Raw genomic sequence first — 22,000 nt, forward strand, 5'->3', positions numbered from 1 at the left:
TGGGCATCACTCATACATCTATAAACATCAGCTACTTTTGTATGTACATACAGCAGTAATCCAAGTTTCAGCAATTCCTTTGAAATTTATGATTAGGTTTTGTACATGGTTTCTATGGAAAGCATTGGCACCAATATTCTTCATATCTTATCCATTTTTATACAGCTATGTGCTAAAATTTTCACTGCATTAAAAAAGTACATCGACAGTATTTCTGCACCATATTCACTATCATGACTGGACATCAATCAGTTGTCAATTATAGCCCACATTGTATTTTCCACAAATCTTCTTGCAGCTTATTTCTCAGGAACTAAGGATCTTCTGCATTCCACATTTGAATTTCACATGGTTATTTGTGGTGTGAATGTTATACCTACACTTGTCTGAATGACCCTAGACCAAAATGAAGGTTTTGGTATTGACGTCCATAGCTCAGATCAATTTTGGTGTATAAGGTTGATATTGATTCATTCATTTTGATATCATTTGATGTGTACATATTGTACATATTATAATTGGTATCTTGACTCGGCTCGACATGGTCTTACATGAAAGTGTATCATGCAAATGATTGGCCTAGCGGGGGCATGAGCCACAGGGCTTAAAAGTTTTAGTTAGTGAAAGTTTTCTCTTCTTACAAGTGGAAATGACAACCATTTATCTGTAAACAAAACTTGTGTTTCTCTTTCCATTCCAGATAGTAGCCATCTTGAATATCATGGATATGCATTTCTTTGACCAATCAAGAACAATGCACTATTCATTCAGGAGGAGTAGCTATCACAGATTTGTTTACAGACAAGAGAAACATTTTATCGCAACAAAACATAACTGGTCAAACTAGTTATAAGCAACATGAAATTGGAGATTTAAATGAAGATTTTTTATTGCTTCAAAATATAGTATACAATCAATGACTTTCAGCATACATAAAAATCAACAACCTCGAAGTTACAGATGAATATTGTATTGATTAATTGATAAATAACTTTATCAAATGTGAATTAGTGCAGGTTTGGTTATGCTTCTTACGATCTATCAGAGTTATTTCCCTTTGTTTCACTCTGTCAGATGGTATATCGGTAGCTTGACAGCCGATAGGGGCCAAGAAAGGGTTATACCTGAAACCATCTCTTCTGAGTTGCATTCGAAGATTCTTGATCCTAAGAGACACTGTTACTAGAGACTTTACATTTTTTCAATGATCACAATAATTGTACAAAACTAAATTCTATTGTTAAACTCTCCTATTCTTTCATTGTTGAAATGATCTCAACAGAAATGTTCTGTTTCAAACAATTTTAGTATGTAGGTATCTGTAATTTATATGAAAATTATACATTAAGCTTTAGCAGGTTTACATCACATTCTTTAAATCCATGGCAACTTCAGCTAATATTAATTGTTTTCAACAAAGGTAAATAAAAACCACCAATAGCGTGTGTTCAATGATGGATAAACATGAAATACATAGAAAAGACAGTGTGACAGATGTCTAGTTATATACCCTACAATGACAACCTCAGATGCTGTACAAATCTGCCAAAATCATGACACAATAATTTTTTTCAACCCATGCTCAAAACGTTTTCATTCACCAAATATTTCTTTCAAACATTACTGTCAATAGTTCTCTGAAAAATAAGTTAAACAAAATCTTGGCAGATTTCTTAAAGCAATAGAATTAAAATGACCCTGTCATTTATTCAAATACTGATAAACAACCATTCAAGCTTTATATTTACATACAAATTGATATCAGAATTCATGAGCAAGTACAATGAATCTTCTCAAATGCAAACAATATTACTACAACTGCCTAACATCAACTATGTATATGTTTGCTTCTTACAATTATGCCCTGTGTATAATAAAGCATCAAAATGACACTGAATCCATTGCATTCATATCCATGTTAACCCAATTCTACTGCAGTGGTTACCTGGGATACATTAAAGGGACTTCTTGTGAAAATGCAACTAAAAATAAATTCATGAAAATAAGATCACCGGACCAGCTATTAAAATCACAATCGGATAAAACTAACAGTCTATTTCTATTTTACTGAGGTAGATAAGCTTTGTACTAGAGCACCATATCATATAAAAACCTTTTTTTCCCTAGAATTAAAGACATTAAGGGACTATCAAAAGATGACAAATTCATGCTAAAATGAACCAAGCTACCTTTAAATGCATTAGGCTTGTGTACCAAACTGTCTAATTCCTAACTAACCTTCTGGATTCATTACGATATGTAATGGACCTTGATTGTAACCTAGGGTGCTCTCAAAGCATGTTATCAGTAGGACCAGCATCACTATAGATAAAACTTCAGCCTCTTAGGTTTTTTACCTTTTTTTCTGGAGATATATCATACACTTGTAAAACAATGATGAAATACAGGATTCATTATCTCCTGAAAAAGGGAGATATTTAATGACATTATAATTCAGAACACTGAACATACTTATATAATAAACTTCATATATGAAAAATATATTTTGTAAAGCAGATCCTATACAAGAGGTCCAATGGGCCCGTATCTCTGGCCTGCTTCTAATGCAAGTTTGAGGTTTATCTAGGTCATTTATGCAGATACCAAACTGATTACCACTTTATTCAAATTGTTTTAAAGATTTTAACACATTTGACCTGGTGACCTTGAATGTAGGTCAAAGACATTCATTTGATCAAACCTTGATGCCAGATACTGCACCATGGCATAAACTCACTTGACCTTCAGGCAGATGAGTCAAAAAGAAAAATTTGAATACCACCTGAAGTGTAAATCTGGTAAATGTCTTTAAATAAATGTAATTGACAAACCTATCCAGTAATATATTCGGATAAGCCAATATGAGTTCTAAACAGCCATAGCTATATATTCAACTAACAAAACTGTAATTCATCATAACAACATGCCATTGTGATGTCACAGTGTATATACAATGTAAATGTTTCATTCAATTATCTGTTGACTTCTAAAAATCAACTCTCTCTCCAGACAACATCAAGCCAACCATTATCACCTTCCATAATGTAACAACAACCACCATTCCTATCAGAACATCACATCCACCTTGTACTGAACACATCCTCCACCATCCCCCACAAAACACTGGACATATATCCACCTTGTACTGAACACATCCTCCACCATCCCCCACAAAACACTGGACAGATATTGACCTACTGAACACATCCTCCACCATCCCCCCCACAAAACACTGGACATATATTGACTTACTGAACACATCCTCCACCATCCCCCCAAAAACACAGGACATATATTGACCTTGTACTGAACACATCCTCCACCATCCCCCCCACAAAACACTGGACATATATTGACTTACTGAACACATCCTCCACCATCCCCCCCAAAACACTGGATATTTCCACCTTGTACTGAACACATCCTCCACCATCCCCCACAAAACACTGGACATATTTCCACCTTGTACTGAACAGATCCACCACCATCTCCACAAAACACTGGACAGATATCAACCTTGTACTGAACACATCCTCCACCATCCCCCACAAAACACTGAACAGATATCAACCTTGTACTGAACACATCCTCCACCACCCCCCACAAAACACTGGACAGATATTGACCTACTGAACACATCCTCCACCATCCCCCACAAAACACTGGACATATATCAACCTTGTACTGAACACATCCTCCACCATCTCCACAAAAACACTGGACATATATCAACCTTGTACTGAACACATCCTCCACCATCCATCACAAAACACTGGACATATATCAACCTTGTACTGAACACATCCTCCACCATCCCCCACAAAACACTGGACATATATCAACCTTGTACTGAACACATCCTCCACCATCCCCCACAAAAACTGGATATTTCCACCTTGTACTGAACACATCCTCCACCATCCATCACAAAACACTGGACAGATATCAACCTTGTACTGAACACATCCTCCACCATCCCCACAAAAACACTGGATATTTCCACCTTGTACTGAACACATCCTCCACCATCCCCCACAAAACACTGGACATATATCAACCTTGTACTGAACACATCCTCCACCATCCATCACAAAACACTGGACAGATATCAACCTTGTACTGAACACATCCTCCACCATCCCCACAAAAACACTGGATATTTCCACCTTGTACTGAACACATCCTCCACCATCCCCCACAAAACACTGGACATATATCAACCTTGTACTGAACACATCCTCCACCATCCCCCACAAAACACTGAACATATATTGACCTTGTACTGAACACATCCTCCCCCATCCCCCACAAAAACTGGATATTTCCACCTTGTACTGAACACATCCTCCACCATCCATCACAAAACACTGGACATATATCAACCTTGTACTGAACACATCCTCCACCATCCCCCACAAAACACTGGACATATATCCACTTTGTACTGAACACATCCTCCACCATCCCCCACACAACACTGAACAGATATTGACCTACTGAACACATCCATCACCACCCTCATTACTGGCAGTAATACAACATATATATCCATCATCATGTATACATATCCTAGTATTGCACTGTGTATCATAGACATTTTTATTATAAACATGTATATATAATCATCTGTTATATATGTTTTCACAGAAAACATGTATACGGTTTGTTTTCATAGAAAACACACTATGTGAACTCTGCCAATCCCCAAATATATACTTGGATCAGGCTGGTGGAATGATGCAGCCATGTAACTTCAGGATAAACTCTCAGGCCCCAAATTCAATCAATATTCCTCCACTTATTTTTCATATGAAAGCACTACAATATTTCAGGAAGTTACTTACCCAAGATTTTTCCTGAAATTTGATAGTGTTTGTCTATCAAAAATGTTAAAATAAGGACTTTCCTTAAGTTAAGAAATGTTGAAACCGAAACCTGATCACCGAAATAGTAAGACATAATGAAATACCCTTCGTAGGAAACACATTCATCATTCATCAGCGGTTCTAATAAATCTATATTCTTACATGTACCTTGAATCTTTAATCTATACCACATGCAAAAAAGACAAACTCTTAATTTAAGTCACCTTAAACAAGATCAGTCACCTGAGTTCTGAAGTATACAGATAGATGTTTAACTTTTATACTAAAATTTAACACATTTCAGCTCTGTGATCTTGAAAGTAGATCAAGTTCTGCTGATTTGAACAGATCAGGGGCCAGCATGCTACTGGCCCAATATCATGATACTGGGGCTTTTGGTTATTGAGAAGTCAAAAAAGTAAATTGATTACAGACACTTGAAGGACAAAAGGAGATTAGAATAGGTCATTTCAGACTTCATTTTGAAAAAAATCGGAATAAAATTTCTATTACAACATTAATTCGTGTAAAATCTCACTTTGCTGTCATTTCATCACATTTATTTCACCTCTAAAATATCTGATAAAACCATTGGCTAGAGTAGTCATGTGACAAGATTTTCTACAAAATGTCAGTGATATTTTACAGAGGCCTTCAAATTGATTTATATTTAAGTTGCAAAAAAAGGTATCACCAGCATGGACTGTAAACTCATCTCACAGTTAATGTTGTAACTTTATAAACATTTATCTAAAATTTAATTAAAATGACGATGACTGGATTTATATAACTTGTATATTTTATAGCAAATATTAAGCATGGAATGTTTCACAATACAATGAAGTGTAAGTAGACAATGACTAAATTCCCGAATTGTCATCCAAGTCTTGCCCTGATGAGTTGAAATATAAACAATGGAAAATGACCCGTTGTTTTGGTAGTATATATCTAAAACTGTTATGTACATCTATAGAACATGATCAGTCATGATGTGCTATCAAACACTTAAGGTTTTTTAAGCTGTATGAAGTGTCATTAAATACAATACTGGCTTAAAACACTACCTAAAACACATTCATCATTATGAATCATACACAGTGTAGATGATGAAGTATGTTTGGGACCGAGTGATTCTTTAGCAGAGATGCATCTCGAGAAAGTTGCTTCGGTTCTGGAGCACAGGTCCCCAAGGATTCCTGGCTGGCACCTGTGTTGGTACGTCACTCCTAACTGGTGGTGTTGTCTCGGACGTGGGGCGCTGTTCCTTGGGGGGAGACAGCAGGGAGAATTGATGGCGACGAGGCCCATCTTTCCTTACACAACATCTGTAAAGAGTGTACAATCAAATGTTTAATATTTGTTAATTTTAGTGTTCTGTTATAATACAATATGTCTTTCCTATCAAATACCTTGTAAGTGAATGTGTTATCCAGCATGTCACATTTAACGTTTTAGGAATTGTGACACCAGTAATGTTAGAAATTATTCAATATCCAAAGCTTGGCTATTTTGATTTTAGTTAATGCTCCCCTTTTATATTGAATCATTGGTTCTGGCACCTTTTGATTTTTCAGACTTCTCTGTTAGATTTCCATAACTTTTGCCTCTAATATTACTTATGAATTTTAGAAGGACAAAACAACTCTACGATGCCCATAGCATCACAGACGAGTCCTAGAAGGACGAAACAGCTGTATGATATCCCTAGCATGACAGACAAGTTCTAGAAGGAGAAAATAGATGTATGATGTCCCTAGCATCACAGACAAATCCTAGAAGGACGAAACAGCTGTATGTTGTCTCTAGCATCACAGATGAGTCCTAGAAGGACGAAACAGCTGTATGATGTCCCTAGCATGACAGACAAGTTCTAGAAGGAGAAAATAGATGTATGATGTCCCTAGCATGACAGACAAGTTCTAGAAGGAGAAAATAGATGTATGATGTCCCTAGCATCACAGACAAATCCTAGAAGGACGAAACAGCTGTATGTTGTCTCTAGCATCACAGATGAGTCCTAGAAGGACGAAACAGCTGTATGATGTCCCTAGCATGACAGACAAGTTCTAGAAGGAGAAAATAGATGTATGATGTCCCTAGCATCACAGACAAATCCTAGAAGGACGAAACAGCTGGTTAATTCTCATAGCATCACAGACGAGTCATAGAATGATGAAAAAGCTGTATAATATCCCTAGCATCACAGACAAGCTTTGAAGGACGAAACAGCTGTATGTTGTCTCTAGCATCACAGACAAGTTCTAGAAGGAGAAAACAGCTGTATGATGTCCCTAGCATCACAGACAAATCCTAGAAGGACAAAACTGCTGTTAATGCTCATAGCATCACAGACGAGTCCTAGAATGATGAAGCAGCTATGTGATGTCCCTAGCAACAGCTGTATGTTGTCCTTAGATTCATAGACGAGTCATAGAATGATGAAACAGCTGTATGTCCCTAGCAACAGCTGTATGGTGTCCCGAAAATCACAGACAAATCTTGGGATGAAACAACATGTATGAAGCATTTTTATATTCATTATTTCCCATTTACATCATCTGTTACTAAATTCAATGGTGCTAATCACTGATGTGTTTACAATCCTGTCAGGTTATCTGTATCGGACCATTAACATAGAAAACAGTTAGCTTTGAAGCTTGGTGCAACCCCATGAGCAAGATGTAAATACAAATGAAATATATATACATTGTATATATACAATTCTTTAAAATTAATAAACATGTACACTAAAGTGTCTTTATTTTATTTTACAACAATTGCAAAGCAAGTTGCATTCCCTTATATTAATCTGAATACATTAATACCTCAGATTTTTAGTTATTTTTATTATCATTATTTTTCCTTTTTTTTTAGAATGTGTATGAACATTGGATTATGCATGTGTTGTAGTTACTACACTGTCAGGTCAAAAGTCTTTCCGCACATTCTAATTTTGCTATATAATCGTACCATTTAAACATATTTTCAAAGAGTTTTCCTGGATTTGTTTATGGCAGAGTTTAGCGAAAGTTTGTATCCTGAAAGAGTTTGACTTAAATTTCATTTGATAATATTTTCATTATTTTCCCTTGTCATTTATATGAGAAATTCAAATTTATTTTACAATTTGAATTTTTGTAATGCCATTTTGATGATAACTTGGTAAGTTAATGAATAATGACAGTGCCACAGAAATTTGGTTCTGTTACGTTGTTACTTTTAACTTCTACCTACATATGAGGTATTATTATGTATCAAAAGTTTACATAAAGAATGTCTAGATATTTTTTTCAACACACAAAATTTCAATAAAATACAATCATGAATGAAGGCAAGACAAGTGATTGAAAAAATTTGAAAATACAAAGAAATTGTAGCAGAATTAGGTCGTGCAGAAAGACTTTTGACCCGAAACTGTAGTTACTAACTGATGCCATTTATATACATTATAATGTACATTACTCAAAATCCTGAAACCAAGTCCCTGTGAATACATGTACATGAACTCACATAATTAAAGTTGACATTTTAACAGATGATTCAGCGTACATATACTCTACCTTTCTGGTGACACACCGCCACATTCTTTACACATGTCTTTGACCATTGTGACGTAGGATTCCAGAGGGAAGTTTGTCCAAGGTAGCTGGTTTGAATCTTTTGATACCACCATAAACTGGAAGCTATTTCACACTTGATTTCGACAAGATAGGACCTTATCTTAATGCTTCAGTATGAGAGCCAAAATGGTATGGGCTGATAATGGGAGCACAGACGGACACTGGCAAATTCTGGCACCTGATTCTCTCAGATAGTTTCCTGGCTTCTGTAAAAGGAAATATATGTCATAAATAACGTCCTTACAAGTATGTTACAAGACACAGGGCTTTTTCTCACTGGTTTGGGAAAGGGCCTTTTTTGTCTCATTTTGGGAAGAAAATTGGTGAATTGGGAAAGATTTTTTCAGGAGTACACTGCAAATTTTGGGAATTTGGCTTAAATATGAAATAATTTCAACTAGGAAAGGGACCCATTAACGGCCCCAAACAGCCCCCAGAAAAAGCCCCTGAGACATACTGAACAGAATAATGCAGTTGAACATCTTAGTAAAATTATTGATTGTTTCTCATCCTAAGATTCAAGTGGCCAGCTCATTTAAAGTGTCGGTTTCTAAGAGTTATTGGCTCAAGTTCTGGTCTTTTTGTATCATTTTTCCACATATAAAAGTGTACTATATATCGATGGAATATTTCAGCTTCTAAATTCCTGTATTATTATTATTTTAGTCCAACTTTCCTCTGGCCCTGACACCAGACATGGCGTCCGGGCCAGAGGAAGCTCAGACTAGCCATCGCAATTAGGATAAAGTGTGATACCAATAGGACACAACTACGACAGCACTGACCGGCGTATTTCTCAGCTTCCTGAGAATTTGGTTTGGTTGTTTTTGTTTAACGTCCTATTAACAGCCAGGGTCATATAAGGACGTGCCAAGTTTTGGAGGTGGAGGAAAGCCGGAGTACCCGGAGAAAAACCACCGGCCTACGGTCAGCACCTGGCAACTGCCCCACGTAGGTTTCGAACTCGCAACCCAGAGGTGGAGGGCTAGTGTTAAAGTGTCGGGACACCGCTTCCTGAGAATCACAAAATCTTATATTTTTCTTACACGCATTTAATATATTCACGAATATGCGTCAGATAATTTTTGAACACAAATCAAATTTGAAGAATTGATATTTATTTCACAAATTGACATTTTAAGAAAATATATTTTTTCAATATAGTATATAACTTGTTTTAATAAATTTTGAAAACGAATTGATATTTTTTGAACACATTTGAATAGATATTATGATTACAAAGTGATATTTTTTAATACAAATGTATACATATGTATTACGAATACAAATTGATACTTTTTAATACGAATACAAATTGTAGGAATATTTATAATTTTTACAATGTTTGACATACCACATAAGCATACATCAGCTGTACATGATACAATTGTTATTTAATAATGAAATTTTGACATTCCACATATAGGTATTTGCACGCGTACGTGTGCCGTTAGGTGCAGGAAATGTCTTATCATTCTGATAACATATATTATCTCTGAAGATAGCATGTTGAGCAGCATGTTCAGCAAGTCAAAACAAATTAAAAACGTAAACAAAGAGCTCGACTCGAGGGGTCCAAGGTTCAAAGCGGATTTTCGCGATTGAAAATGAGAGTTTGAACAGTGTCACAATTACTACTGTATCAGTAACTTACTGCAACGCTTGTTTGCACCTCTTTCGTCTCTGCAGACGTTCAGCTTCGTTATGATTAGAGTCTATTCGCATTATCACAAAACGATGTGTATTCTACAGTTCGGTGTCCAAAATGGATTATGTCCTAGTTCTGCAGTTCACGTGAAAGCTAAATTAGCTAACTTCCATATTTGGCACATAACACGAGGTAAGCACAGTCTGATTGGTCTGTTATGTAGGTCAAAACTGAATACTCGGAAAGTTTCTAGCTTTACCGGAACTGAACAGTAAAACTTAAGAGAACAGCTGAAGGTGTAAACAAAACAAGATTTTGACTTCAAAATTGACTGATTCTCAACAAAGCAGAGCATTCTTGTCATCGTTGATTTTAGTTCACGATATATATTATATATATGTATATATATCTACCAGGCGAGTGTTTTTGGATGTGTTTCTATTTTCCCCATCGGCTATATTAAAGGCCTTTGACAAAGTGAAACGAAGGGAGATAACTCTGATAGATCAGAATGATCAGTGCAGTTTATGGCGCCAGTTAATAAAATAATTTGTTGTCTATTGTCATAACTTGAAATAGTTGTATATTTTCGATGAATTTATATAGAAAAAATTGAAAGCTTCAGTGACTTAGTCTGTACGGACCAACTAAGTCTCTTAAAACAAATGTATAGCCCAGTAACCACACATTCCAACAATATGCATGTAGCAAACATAGAGTGGGGTACGTAATTTCGCACACTTTCGGTATGTATTTAAATACATTTCCATCAAATCAAGAAAAATACCTCACATTGTTTGATGTACAAATGCTTCGTAACATACCAGTGTGCATCCTGATATGCTCAATTATGGGTTTGAAGACGATCGGGAACTTAATTTTGCAAATTTACATGCCAATCAACAACTGGGATTATTTTAAATCAAATATTTAGTCATCCGGTATCAATTCTATCGGAAGAGAGTCGTGTCAGTTAAAGTTTGTTTTCAAAACGAACTTAATCTGAAAAGATGTACTTAAAATGGCAAATGTTCCACTAAAGGTTGGCATTAGTCAACATATAAAAAAAAAAAAGCACAGTCCTCGACCACTTGGAGGAAAAAAGCAAAAAATCCTCAGGTGTGCGAGATTACGTACCCTTGCTCTACGTTACCAGTATTAACAAAACTCAATCTACACAAACTACGAATAGCTCAAAAATCGAACGATAGTTTGTGACTTATATGCTGGGTCCAGGCCATCATTTATTGTCATGTTTCGAGATATGAGTATGCATATATGTGAATACATATATCCATAGTTTATATGCATGTAGTTTAATTGATGCTTTAAGATTTGAAATGTCAACAAACATGAACAGATTATCGAATAACATTTGCACACCAAATTAAAAACATAATTGTACGTTACCAACAGAAGCACATGTTACGACAGCGTATGTTACAAGTGTAGTAGGAGTGGGAAAATCCCAGACCGGGATTTGGTGAGGATGCAGCAGCAATTATTAAACACAAACATGGTACTGCAATTATTGTATTCTTCTAAAAATAGACCTTCCCACATTTTGACGTTTAGATGACAAACCTTACGGTTCCCGATTTTTCTGAAATTTTAAATAGTTTGGCTCTTAATATTGATCTATAGCTGTACATTTTTGGAGACGAATCTCTGCCCTTAGTTGATAATAAAATAATGTTCTTAGCCGTGCAGAATCATACTCAAAACTGGTAAATTTTCTTGTAATGTAGACTAATATGGCTTGAAAATGTATACCATGTCTATCTACCACTCTACAACTTTAATAAGTTTTAATTAATTTTGTGTTAGCGAGTGCTGGTGTATTAATTGTAATGAAATTGTATTTCATTGTGTTTCTTATAAATTATTAAATTACATACATTGTAAAGATACTTATCTTGGATAGAAGATAGTGTCATTTGTTGTTAAAATTAGGGAAAAGACGTGTTCTTGTTTCCCGGTAAAATTTGTCAGTTGACTGTGTTGACATTATGACGTCAACTTCCGGTTTGTTTACGTAAGCTATTTTTAGCATCAGTGAGTGCTTTGAGTGCAAACTTTGAGTGTGAGTGTTATATGTAAAATGATTAAAAGTTAAATGTAAACTTCGATATATCAAATGCAAATAAAGTTTGTATCTATCGTGTCTCTATGGATGCACGTGAATAACAAGTTCCGGACTATAAAAGCCGGTGAACCGGAATATTTGAGGATTCGAGATTCCAGCATCGAAGACAGCAGTAGACAGTCAAAGAGAGGTAACTCTTGTTTGTGGTTGGGTAATCCGGGGAGATTTTATAACCCTTGTTTATTGCGTAATGCAATAACAAGGAAAATAATTATGTAGGCTAGGGTTTTTCTTAAATATTGTTTTTATAACCTTGTTTATTGCGAAATGCAATAACTGGGAAAGTAACTTTGTAAATGTGCTAGTCGCGTAAAACTATTTGGATTTTATAACCTCGTTTATTGCGAAATGCAATAACTGGGAAAATAATTGTGAATTAGTATTTTAGATAAAACTATCTTTGTATATAACTCTGTTTATCACGGAATGTGATAACAGGGAAACTAATTGTTGCTAAGGGTAGATAAATATTTGTATACCCTGTGCACGTCTCGAATGAGATGGTCAGGAAAATAACTGCTTTGTAGGGATTTTTGTAATTAAGCTTTAAGCGTATTACGGGTCGGGATAAACGGATGTATAGTGTTATAGGATTTTTGTAGTTGTAGAGCTGCTGGAGTCTGATACTTTTTGACTTTATATGGTCCATGCTCTATTTATTGTATGCTAAATTATTCTTGTATATTGTACATGCAATAGGCTTTTTATGTAAGTGTATGTACGCATTTGTATTTGTTTTGTCAAATATAATAAAATACATCCTCGAAATTTATATTGGTCTCATATCATCATTCTGGTACAAGCTAGGATATTTTAAGTGTGTTCACACGCACGCATTCTTTACCATGTACCGAAGTTTTAGGTTACTGTTTAGTAATGGCGATAGGTTGACATAAGTGTCTGTGACACGAGTCCTATTTCCAATATTATCGTCTTATTTATTTATATATCGAATCATCTTCGCTAGCCAAGGCTTCTGATCACGTTCGTATAGAGTGTAGCGTAATCAGAAACCTTGGCAAGGGAAGATGTTATTGAATATGCTTGAAATTAAATGAAAGAAAGTTTAAACTCAATTTTAACCATCATTACTCAACAAAATATGCTTAATAAGAACCTAAACTCAAAGTGGGTGTATCACTTCCGTAAAATACTGACTAAGCTAAAAAGGCACCTCAAAATTTGTGTTACATATTCGTTGTATTTACCTACAAATTTGGGCTAATCATTTAAAGCAAATTATACTCTTGAGAATATATATATATGGACCACCGAGATCAATCATCTTGGAAGAGCAATATAGTATATATATATCTAACATCCCGGTTCTACGATTTATTGATGTAGCTCTAATTGTCAATAGCATATATATTTTAATAATGTATATTTATCATCAGGCCACAATGCACAAAGATAGAATAGAATCACGAGTCAAGGTCAATGTTATCAAACGGGTCATGAAAATAATAAAATATCGAAGGAACTCCAAATCAAAGATGTGATCAAAACGGCATTATCACAAAAAACAATGACGTCACTCCCACAAATTTAATCCCAATATCGGGATTCTTCGGGATTCTTTTCATTGCAACGATTCTGTAATAAAAATGAATAACATCATCAACATCATCATCGTCATCGTCATCGTCATCGTCATCGTCGTTTGATGATGATATCACACAATTTTACATACCTAGCAAGAGACGGGATACCAATACTTGATTTCCTTTTAGAGTGGAACAGTGGAAAAAGAACCATATGTTTCTTCTCAAATCGGTGACAGAATTTACTCTGCCAGTAACGGTGTTAAAAAATCAAAATGACCGGTAGGTAGCTATCTTGGATTTTGATATTTGAAATGGGTTATTGATATAATTATATCAGAAAGTATTCATGGTATTTAGACCAAATCTTAGACTTCATGCGTAATTTCCCATGTTATCAAAGGATTTCTTCGGGATGAAGTTAATAATTTTTCCTCTTTATGTTGAAAAGATACAATTAGAGGTTCAAACATTCAGAGGGTGGTAATACTTCGGGTAAAGTATATACGATATCCAAGAGGGATGTTGGCGCCTACTTTTGAATTATTTTGATATTGGTTCTATATGTAAGTCTGATCCTTTCTCCACAGTTTAATGATTTGATAACCTACATATGAAATACAAGAGATCATCTAAGTAGAACATTCTGTGAATTAGATACTAAACTTCAACAGTCAGCCATTTTATTTTCTGGATCAGACTTAAGATCAAATCGGCACAACTATAAGAACCAAAGGAAATATACATGATGGTGAGCTTAAAAAATTTACAACAGCCTATTCTCGTTTGAAATAGATCATAATTACTGTAGCAATATGAATATTAATATTCCGAAAAATGCTTCAAATCAAATGGTTAAAAAAATCAATGCTATGAAGCGTATTGAAGATATTTATTTTGATCATATTGTTAAAAAATATACGCTATGTGAATAATTCAATATTAATATTAACAAAAGATGCTTAAAAATCAAATTGTTAAAAAAACTTCAACTAATCCAAGCCCACCAGTTAGAACAGGTGCAATTATAAAGGGCCACTCTTGAGTGACAAGATCATTGACTGGTTGACATAAAACAAACATGTTTTCGCAGTTTTCTGCAATAAAACCGGTTTATAGTAAACACTAATGGCGCTACCATTGTGTTAACGTGTCTTTGTGTACGTGTCGGTTCTGTGACAGTATATGGTGTAGTGCGCCCTCGAGGTAATACATTTATTGTGTCACCGCTAGAGGGCGCTCTCGTTGAGAAATTAATGAGGTCACAAACCAAAACAACAGGCAAGCTCAGCCAACGGGAAAAATGGCTACACCAATACGAAAACGGAAGCGGGAGATTCAAGATGTCGAATCTACGGAAACACGGTTTTGTGTGGAAACTCCATTTATAACGAAACTTACCAAGAGACGAAGAAAAACCATGCATCCACCACTCCAAACGGTAAGTGGATTGTACAAAATATCTTTGAATCCAGCAGCCCCAGCAGGCTGGCAGGTGCTTGCATTTTGGACCATCTATGAATCGTTCAGTCATTTTAGTAAAATGTAATCGAAGCGTTTTGACATGTTGCAGAATCGGACATATGCACACAGTGTCGAGTTTTCATATTTTACTTATCCTCTCTGTGTTTCAGTACTCGTGCCCAAATGGCATAATAGGCTATTATCAGGCTGATTATGATCATGATCATTCATTACAAAACCCCTGTGATATTTCCCCTTCGACAACTTTGTCTCTGCGTAGACTTTTATAAATTTATTTCAGTGTTGTATACTTCAGTGGTACATATATTATACAAGAAAATTTTACAAAGTACTGATGTAAATCTGTCTCCTCTGATCATGAGCCCCATCCGCCCAACAGTCCCTCCCCCCCTAGAAAAATAGTATAATTTAATATTGTTAAACATAGCCCTATTATCAGATTGTTACAAAATGTGTACCGGGTAATATCAGCAAAGGTAATGTATGCATGCATGCATCAAGGGTTAATAATGAAATGACAGGATTGCCAGAAACATCTAGCAAAACATTATCAATGGTTTTAAAATAGTTAAAAAAATTTTTTAAGAAATGTTGTAATCTAGAATTAAGAAAGAATTTCTTCAGTAACAGAATAATAGATGTATGGAATAATTTGCCGCAACATATTATAGATGCAGTTACTGTATACAACTTTGAAGTAATGCTAGATAAACACTGGAAAAATATGCATTTTAAAGTTTAACATTTTAGATATATTGAGGAAACATAGCCATTGATATACTGGAAATCAATCATTTATTTATTTTATGTACATATATTGTTGATATGGATAGAGAGGCTTCCAGCCTGCATCCATTAATTATCCTAATAAAATCCTAATAAATCTATTAGGGAGAGATAAGTAACATTGCTATTTTCCCGTACAGCTGGTGGCTCCCTTTATTCGTAACCAGTCAAAACGTCATATTCGACATGTCCTAGTTTTGTAATATATGCCGCCATTATGTCGGACCAAAACATTGTCAATTTTAAACACAAACAAAAAGCACATTGTTTTATGTAGTATAGGCCACAATCTTAATTAAAATCTAGATGGTCATTCTCACTACGTTACATGAACATCTAACAACATCCCATAAGGGGTCACGTTCTGATGACCTCGGAGATGTGTGTGTTTCTCTTTCAGGGCGAATTGTCATTTTGTCGATGTCATCGAAGCAAAACATTTCGTCACAGCATGCATCTGAAGCAAACCATTTCTGCACAGTATATAGCTATATGCTTTATGGGACGAAATGACTTGAAACAAATTGAAAGATTATACAAGCTATGCACTCTAGTCATGCTAATTCGGACATATAAAATTCACTTCCAAGATTCTGGAAGTAGTCATTTGATTGGCTAATCTAAAAGGTCACCCTGACGTGACCCCTTATGGGATGTTGTTAGATGTTCATGTAACATAGTGATAATGACCATCTAGATTTTAATTAGATTGTATATAGGCCACTACAAAAGTTACTTCATCATCCCAAAACTATCATACTTATGGAATATGGTCTTGTTAATCATGCACATTATTATCATATATTCATATTTTCGAAAATACATTGGGTCATATTCGACATGTCCTAGTTTTGTAATTTCGCCGCCATTATGTCAGACCAAAACATCGTCAATTTTAAATGCACACAAAAAGCACATCGTTTTATGTAGGCCACTACAAAAGTTACTTCATCATCCAAAAACTATCATACTTATGGTATAAAGTCTTGTTAATCCTTCACATTGTTGTCATTTATCCGTATTTTTGAAAATCCATTGGGCCCTTGCACAACACTTTGAATATGTTGTCGAATGGATCGAATGAAAATGTTCATCATTTCGTATCGCAATGAGATTTTCTAAAAACAGTATAACCTAAATTAATGTTACCCCATTATCCACAAAGTAACTTTCTAACGATATTCGAAACTAAACAAAACAAATATTTATTCATAACATTTGATATTTTCAAAAAACCCACAGTGTCTGGTTTTCAAGTTTTCTCCAATATGGCGACAAGTGAAGCTTGAACCAGGCGACCACTAAGGATTGTGGGAAGGTCAGGGGCCATCACTTAGACTATAGGGGCAAATAGAGAGTTACTTATCTCTGTATGTTTCTGGGATTACTTAATATTTTCTTGTGTATGAAGACATATGTAAAGGTTTCATCCAATGTGCGCGTGCACGCCCTATGTTGAAATTCCTTACATGGAAATATCCTCCTGTGAAATATGTGCGATCTATATCTTTGAATTGCGTGAACAATTACATAACCATCCTGTGCGAGACGTACAGGTGTTGACCTTTGTTCTCAGATACTTCAAATTCCGAGCCAGTCATATATAGCTGTATCATTTTGCTAGGTAAATGTATTCTTGGGTAATTATTTTGATACTTTAATATTACAATACAGTATACATAAAATTGTACTACAATACAGTATACATAAAATTGTACTATGTGATCCATATCTAGTAGGTATATTGTCCGAAGATATTTATCGTATACATCTTGTTCCATAATAACCAGTGTGTAAAGTTAATGTTGGAACAAATATAGGTTGAAATCAAGAATATTTATGTGTATCCCTTGTTAATATTTCCATATCTGGGAAATAGGTAGAATACTGATGCTGGACCCTTAATGTAGACGATTTTATTATCAGGTAATTTCATTACTGGTTTTAAAATTATATCTAAGGATTTTGATTTACTTTGTCCATTAATATAAGTAAATTTAGATATGTGGTATTCTGTGGTCCATGGTAGATCAACTTGTAAATTAAACCCTGATTAAATGTTCAATATGAATGAAAGCAATTCACATTGATAGTGGCATAAACATCTAAAAAAAACAAGTTAAATACTCATGTGTAGCTTAACTGGAATGCGTCGATCATCGGTTAGCTTGGTTGGTAAATTGTTCGTCTAGATGTCGCAGCGTTCCTGTTTTGAACCCTGGTCTGGCCGCTACATTTTCTCTTTCTACTGTTACAGGTATACAGGTAGTTAATACATAGATTAATAGGTTACAGGGATTATTAAGGGACAGATACATGAAGTCACGGATTTGGGCTTTTCCTTTGTTTTGCTCAAGTATTGGGATTTTTTCAAAACTTTGGAAATGTTATAGAAATTACAAATAAGAATTGCTGATTAAATTTCCATTTAGAATTTTGAAATAGGTGATCTGACTGAATATTATGAATAGGGAATGTCTTATCTTTTTATATCATTAATACAGATGGCTCTCCTGTTACAACTTTTATCTCTTTCATATTAAGGATTTGGATCTTGTAATTGGCTAATTAATATTGCTTCAAGTCAATTAGATTGCTAGTCATACACATACCCTATAGAAGGTGGGCAATGGTCATTATATACAGTAATATTTTGACAATATATCTAACAGACTCCGAGTATTAATGTCATTATCAGTGTATGGAAACTCAACGTTTTATTAAAGGGAGGTAACTCCTTTGGTCTTAAGTATTTCAGATTAACAAAATTATAGAGAATCAATAAATCATACAGATATGCATGTTCAGCTTGACAATTCATCATTGCACATTAATGCAACATTAATGATGTGTTAAAATTTGACTGTACTATATATGAGTGCATAAAACATCTTACATAAATATTACATCACTGTTTGTTTCTTAAATAGTGTACAGTGTATATGCATGTATGGTTTTAATGCCTCCTATAGGCTATAGCCCTGCACACAGATCTGTGTAAAACCTTACATTTAACTAATTTTTCAACATGAAGTACAAGTTATATTGTTTCAAAATTATAAAACCATGCATGAAGATATCATACAAAAACTATATATATATACAGTGTATATAATATGATCCATGATCTTGGTAGTGGTTAGCAGTTAGTGTTAGGAATCATTAGTTCGAGATTTATGATGGATCATCACTATTTCTTGAAAGGTATCATTTTGATATAAAAAAATTTAAGTTGTTTGTAAATCTCAAAAACTGAAAATTTTCATGTTATACTTTATATTATATATACTATGTTTTAAAACTATGATCAATCACAAAAAAATCATGATTGATAAGTCATAGTCAGAGGTAAAATGACTATCATCAATTAAATTGATTGATCAGAGCAATAGTAGCCATATAAAAAAATGGTTCACTTTAACTTATTTTTCAGATCAATTTTTATCCCTTTAATCTCAATATTGTGTCATCTAGCTAATAGCTATATAGTCTGTATAAATATTCAGAAATGTTTTACCAACTGTAACATGTAACCCCAAGCATACACTAGCTCATTGTCTTTTTAGAAGAAATTGGAAAGAACAATACCTTTGTAAATAGCTAATTTTTTCTTACTTTCTTTTCTTTAATTACAATTAAATTATGGAGATAAAAAATAACAACCAGCTTTAAATTATATACTCAGGAGCTGCTTGATAAGGAGAACATGCGCCTTGGTACCGAATCTCAGGGCCAGGACTTCACACCTTGGAAGCCACCGTCAGGATTAAATAAGCCAGATTTTACCCCACAGCCTCTCAAGCGTAATGCCACCCTCCGAGGCACACTTCGTCGACGGGTTTCGATGAGTGTGATGAAAAAGAAGATGAGAAGGTTTCAGGATTATTCTCTAATGGACTCCAACTTCCAGTACCTAGAAAGTCTGGGCAGGGGATCGAACCGTATCTGTCATACTGCTTCAACAACAATCTTCAAGGTAACCTTCAGTTTGTTATAATTTAGTAAAAATGACAAGTGTAGAAAGTGAGAATGTAGCCATGTGTAGAAAGTGAGAATGTTGCCATGTGTAGAAAGTGAGAATGTTGCCATGTGTAGAAAGTGAGAATGTTGCCATGTGAAGAAAGTGAGAATGTAGCCATGTGTACAAAGTGAGAATGTAGCCATGTGTAGAAAGTGAGAATGTTGCCATGTGTAGAAAGTGAGAATGTCGCCATGTGTAGAAAGTGAGAATGTCACCATGTGTTGAAAGTGAGTATGTCACCATGTTGAGAAAGTGTGAATGTAGCCATGTGTAGAAAGTGAGAATGTAGCCATGTGTAGAATGTGAGAATGTAGCCATGTGTAGAAAGTGAGAATGTAGCCATGTGTAGAAAGTGAGAATGTAGCCATGTGTAGAAAGTGAGAATGTAGCCATGTGTACAAAGTGAGAATGTAGCCATGTATAGAAAGTGAGAATGTCACCATGTATAGAAAGTGAGAATGTCACCATGTGTAGAAAGTGAGATTGTAGCCATGTGTAGAAAGTGAGATTGTAGCCATGTGTAGAAAGTGAGAATGTCGCCATGTGTGGTAAGTGAGAATGTCACCATGTGTAGAAAGTGAGAATGTCACCATGTGTAGAAAGTGAGATTGTCGCCATGTGTAGAAAGTGAGAATGTTGCCATGTGTAGAAAGTGAGATTGTCACCATGTGTAGAAAGTGAGAATGTCACCATGTGTGGTAAGTGAGAATGTCACCATGTGTAGAAAGTGAGAATGTCACCATGTGTAGAAAGTGAGATTGTCGCCATGTGTAGAAAGTGAGAATGTCACCATGTGTAGAAGTAGAAAGTGAGAATGTAGCCATGTGTAGAAGTAGAAAGTGAGAATGTAGCCATGTGTAGAAAGTGAGAATGTCACCATGTGTAGAAAGTGAGAATGTAGCCATGTATAGAAAGTGAGAATGTCACCATGTGTAGAAAGTGAGAATGTCGCCACGTGTAGAAAGTGAGAATGTCGCCATGTGTAGAAAGTGAGAATGTAGCCATGTGTAGAAAGTGAGAATGTCACCATGTGTAGAAAGTGAGAATGTCGCCACGTGTAGAAAGTGAGAATGTCGCCATGTGTAGAAAGTGAGAATGTAGCCATGTGTAGAAAGTGAGAATGTAGCCATATGTAGAAAGTGAGAATGTCGCCATGTGTAGAAAGTGAGAATGTAGCCATGTGTAGAAAGTGAGAATGTAGCCATGTGTAGAAAGTGAGAATGTCGCCATGTGTAGAAAGTGAGAATGTCGCCATGTGTAGAAAGTGAGAATGTCACCATGTGTAGAAAGTGAGAATGTAGCCATGTGTAGAAAGTGAGAATGTAGCCATGTGTAGAAAGTGAGAATGTCGCCATGTGTAGAAAGTGAGAATGTCACCATGTGTAGAAAGTGAGAATGTCGCAATGTGTAGAAAGTGAGATTGTCGCCATGTGTAGAAAGTGAGAATGTAGCCATGTGTAGAAAGTGAGAATGTCACCATGTGTAGAAAGTGAGAATGTCGCCATGTGTAGAAAGTGAGAATGTCGCCATGTGTAGAAAGTGAGAATGTCGCCATGTGTAGAAAGTGAGAATGTCACCATGTGTAGAAAGTGAGATTGTAGCATTGTGTAGAAAGTGAAAATGTCGCCATGTGTAGAAAGTGAGAATGTCACCATGTGTAGAAAGTGAGAATGTCGCCATGTGTAGAAAGTGAGAATGTCGCCATGTGTAGAAAGTGAGAATGTCACCATGTGTAGAAAGTGAGATTGTAGCCATGTGTAGAAAGTGAGAATGTAGCCATGTGTAGAAAGTGAGAATGTCACCATGTGTAGAAATTGAGAATGTAGCCATGTGTAGAAAGTGAGAATGTCACCATGTGTAGAAAGTGAGAATGTCGCCATGTGTA

At 35.3% G+C, this 22,000-nt stretch overlaps 1 protein-coding gene and 2 long non-coding RNA genes across 3 annotated transcripts in view; 1 reads left to right on the forward strand and 2 right to left on the reverse strand.

Annotated features, from left to right (window-relative positions):
- Nucleotides 1-869: 869 nt before the first annotated feature.
- On the reverse strand, nt 870-5,583 carry LOC117339672. The gene is made up of 2 exons (XR_004535288.1): nt 3,934-5,583; nt 870-3,881 (listed from the first exon to the last, which is right to left on the reverse strand). It is a non-coding gene; the product is annotated as an uncharacterized LOC117339672 (long non-coding RNA).
- An 11-nt stretch (nt 5,584-5,594) lies between these two features.
- Nucleotides 5,595-10,301, reverse strand: LOC117339673. The gene is made up of 3 exons (XR_004535289.1): nt 10,140-10,301; nt 8,426-8,691; nt 5,595-6,190 (listed from the first exon to the last, which is right to left on the reverse strand). It is a non-coding gene; the product is annotated as an uncharacterized LOC117339673 (long non-coding RNA).
- A 4,797-nt stretch (nt 10,302-15,098) lies between these two features.
- The window catches only part of LOC117338934 (rhotekin-like), a 53,625-nt gene continuing 46,723 nt past the window's right edge, over nt 15,099-22,000 (forward strand). The window contains exons 1-2 of the mRNA XM_033900298.1: nt 15,099-15,264; nt 19,780-20,070. Of these exons, the coding sequence (XP_033756189.1) occupies nt 15,127-15,264; nt 19,780-20,070 (429 nt within the window). The 5' untranslated portion in view covers nt 15,099-15,126. The remainder of the gene's footprint in view (nt 15,265-19,779; nt 20,071-22,000) is intronic.

The sequence above is a fragment of the Pecten maximus genome, chromosome 12 (assembly GCF_902652985.1).
Source record: "Pecten maximus chromosome 12, xPecMax1.1, whole genome shotgun sequence".
NCBI classification, from domain to species: domain Eukaryota; kingdom Metazoa; phylum Mollusca; class Bivalvia; order Pectinida; family Pectinidae; genus Pecten; species Pecten maximus.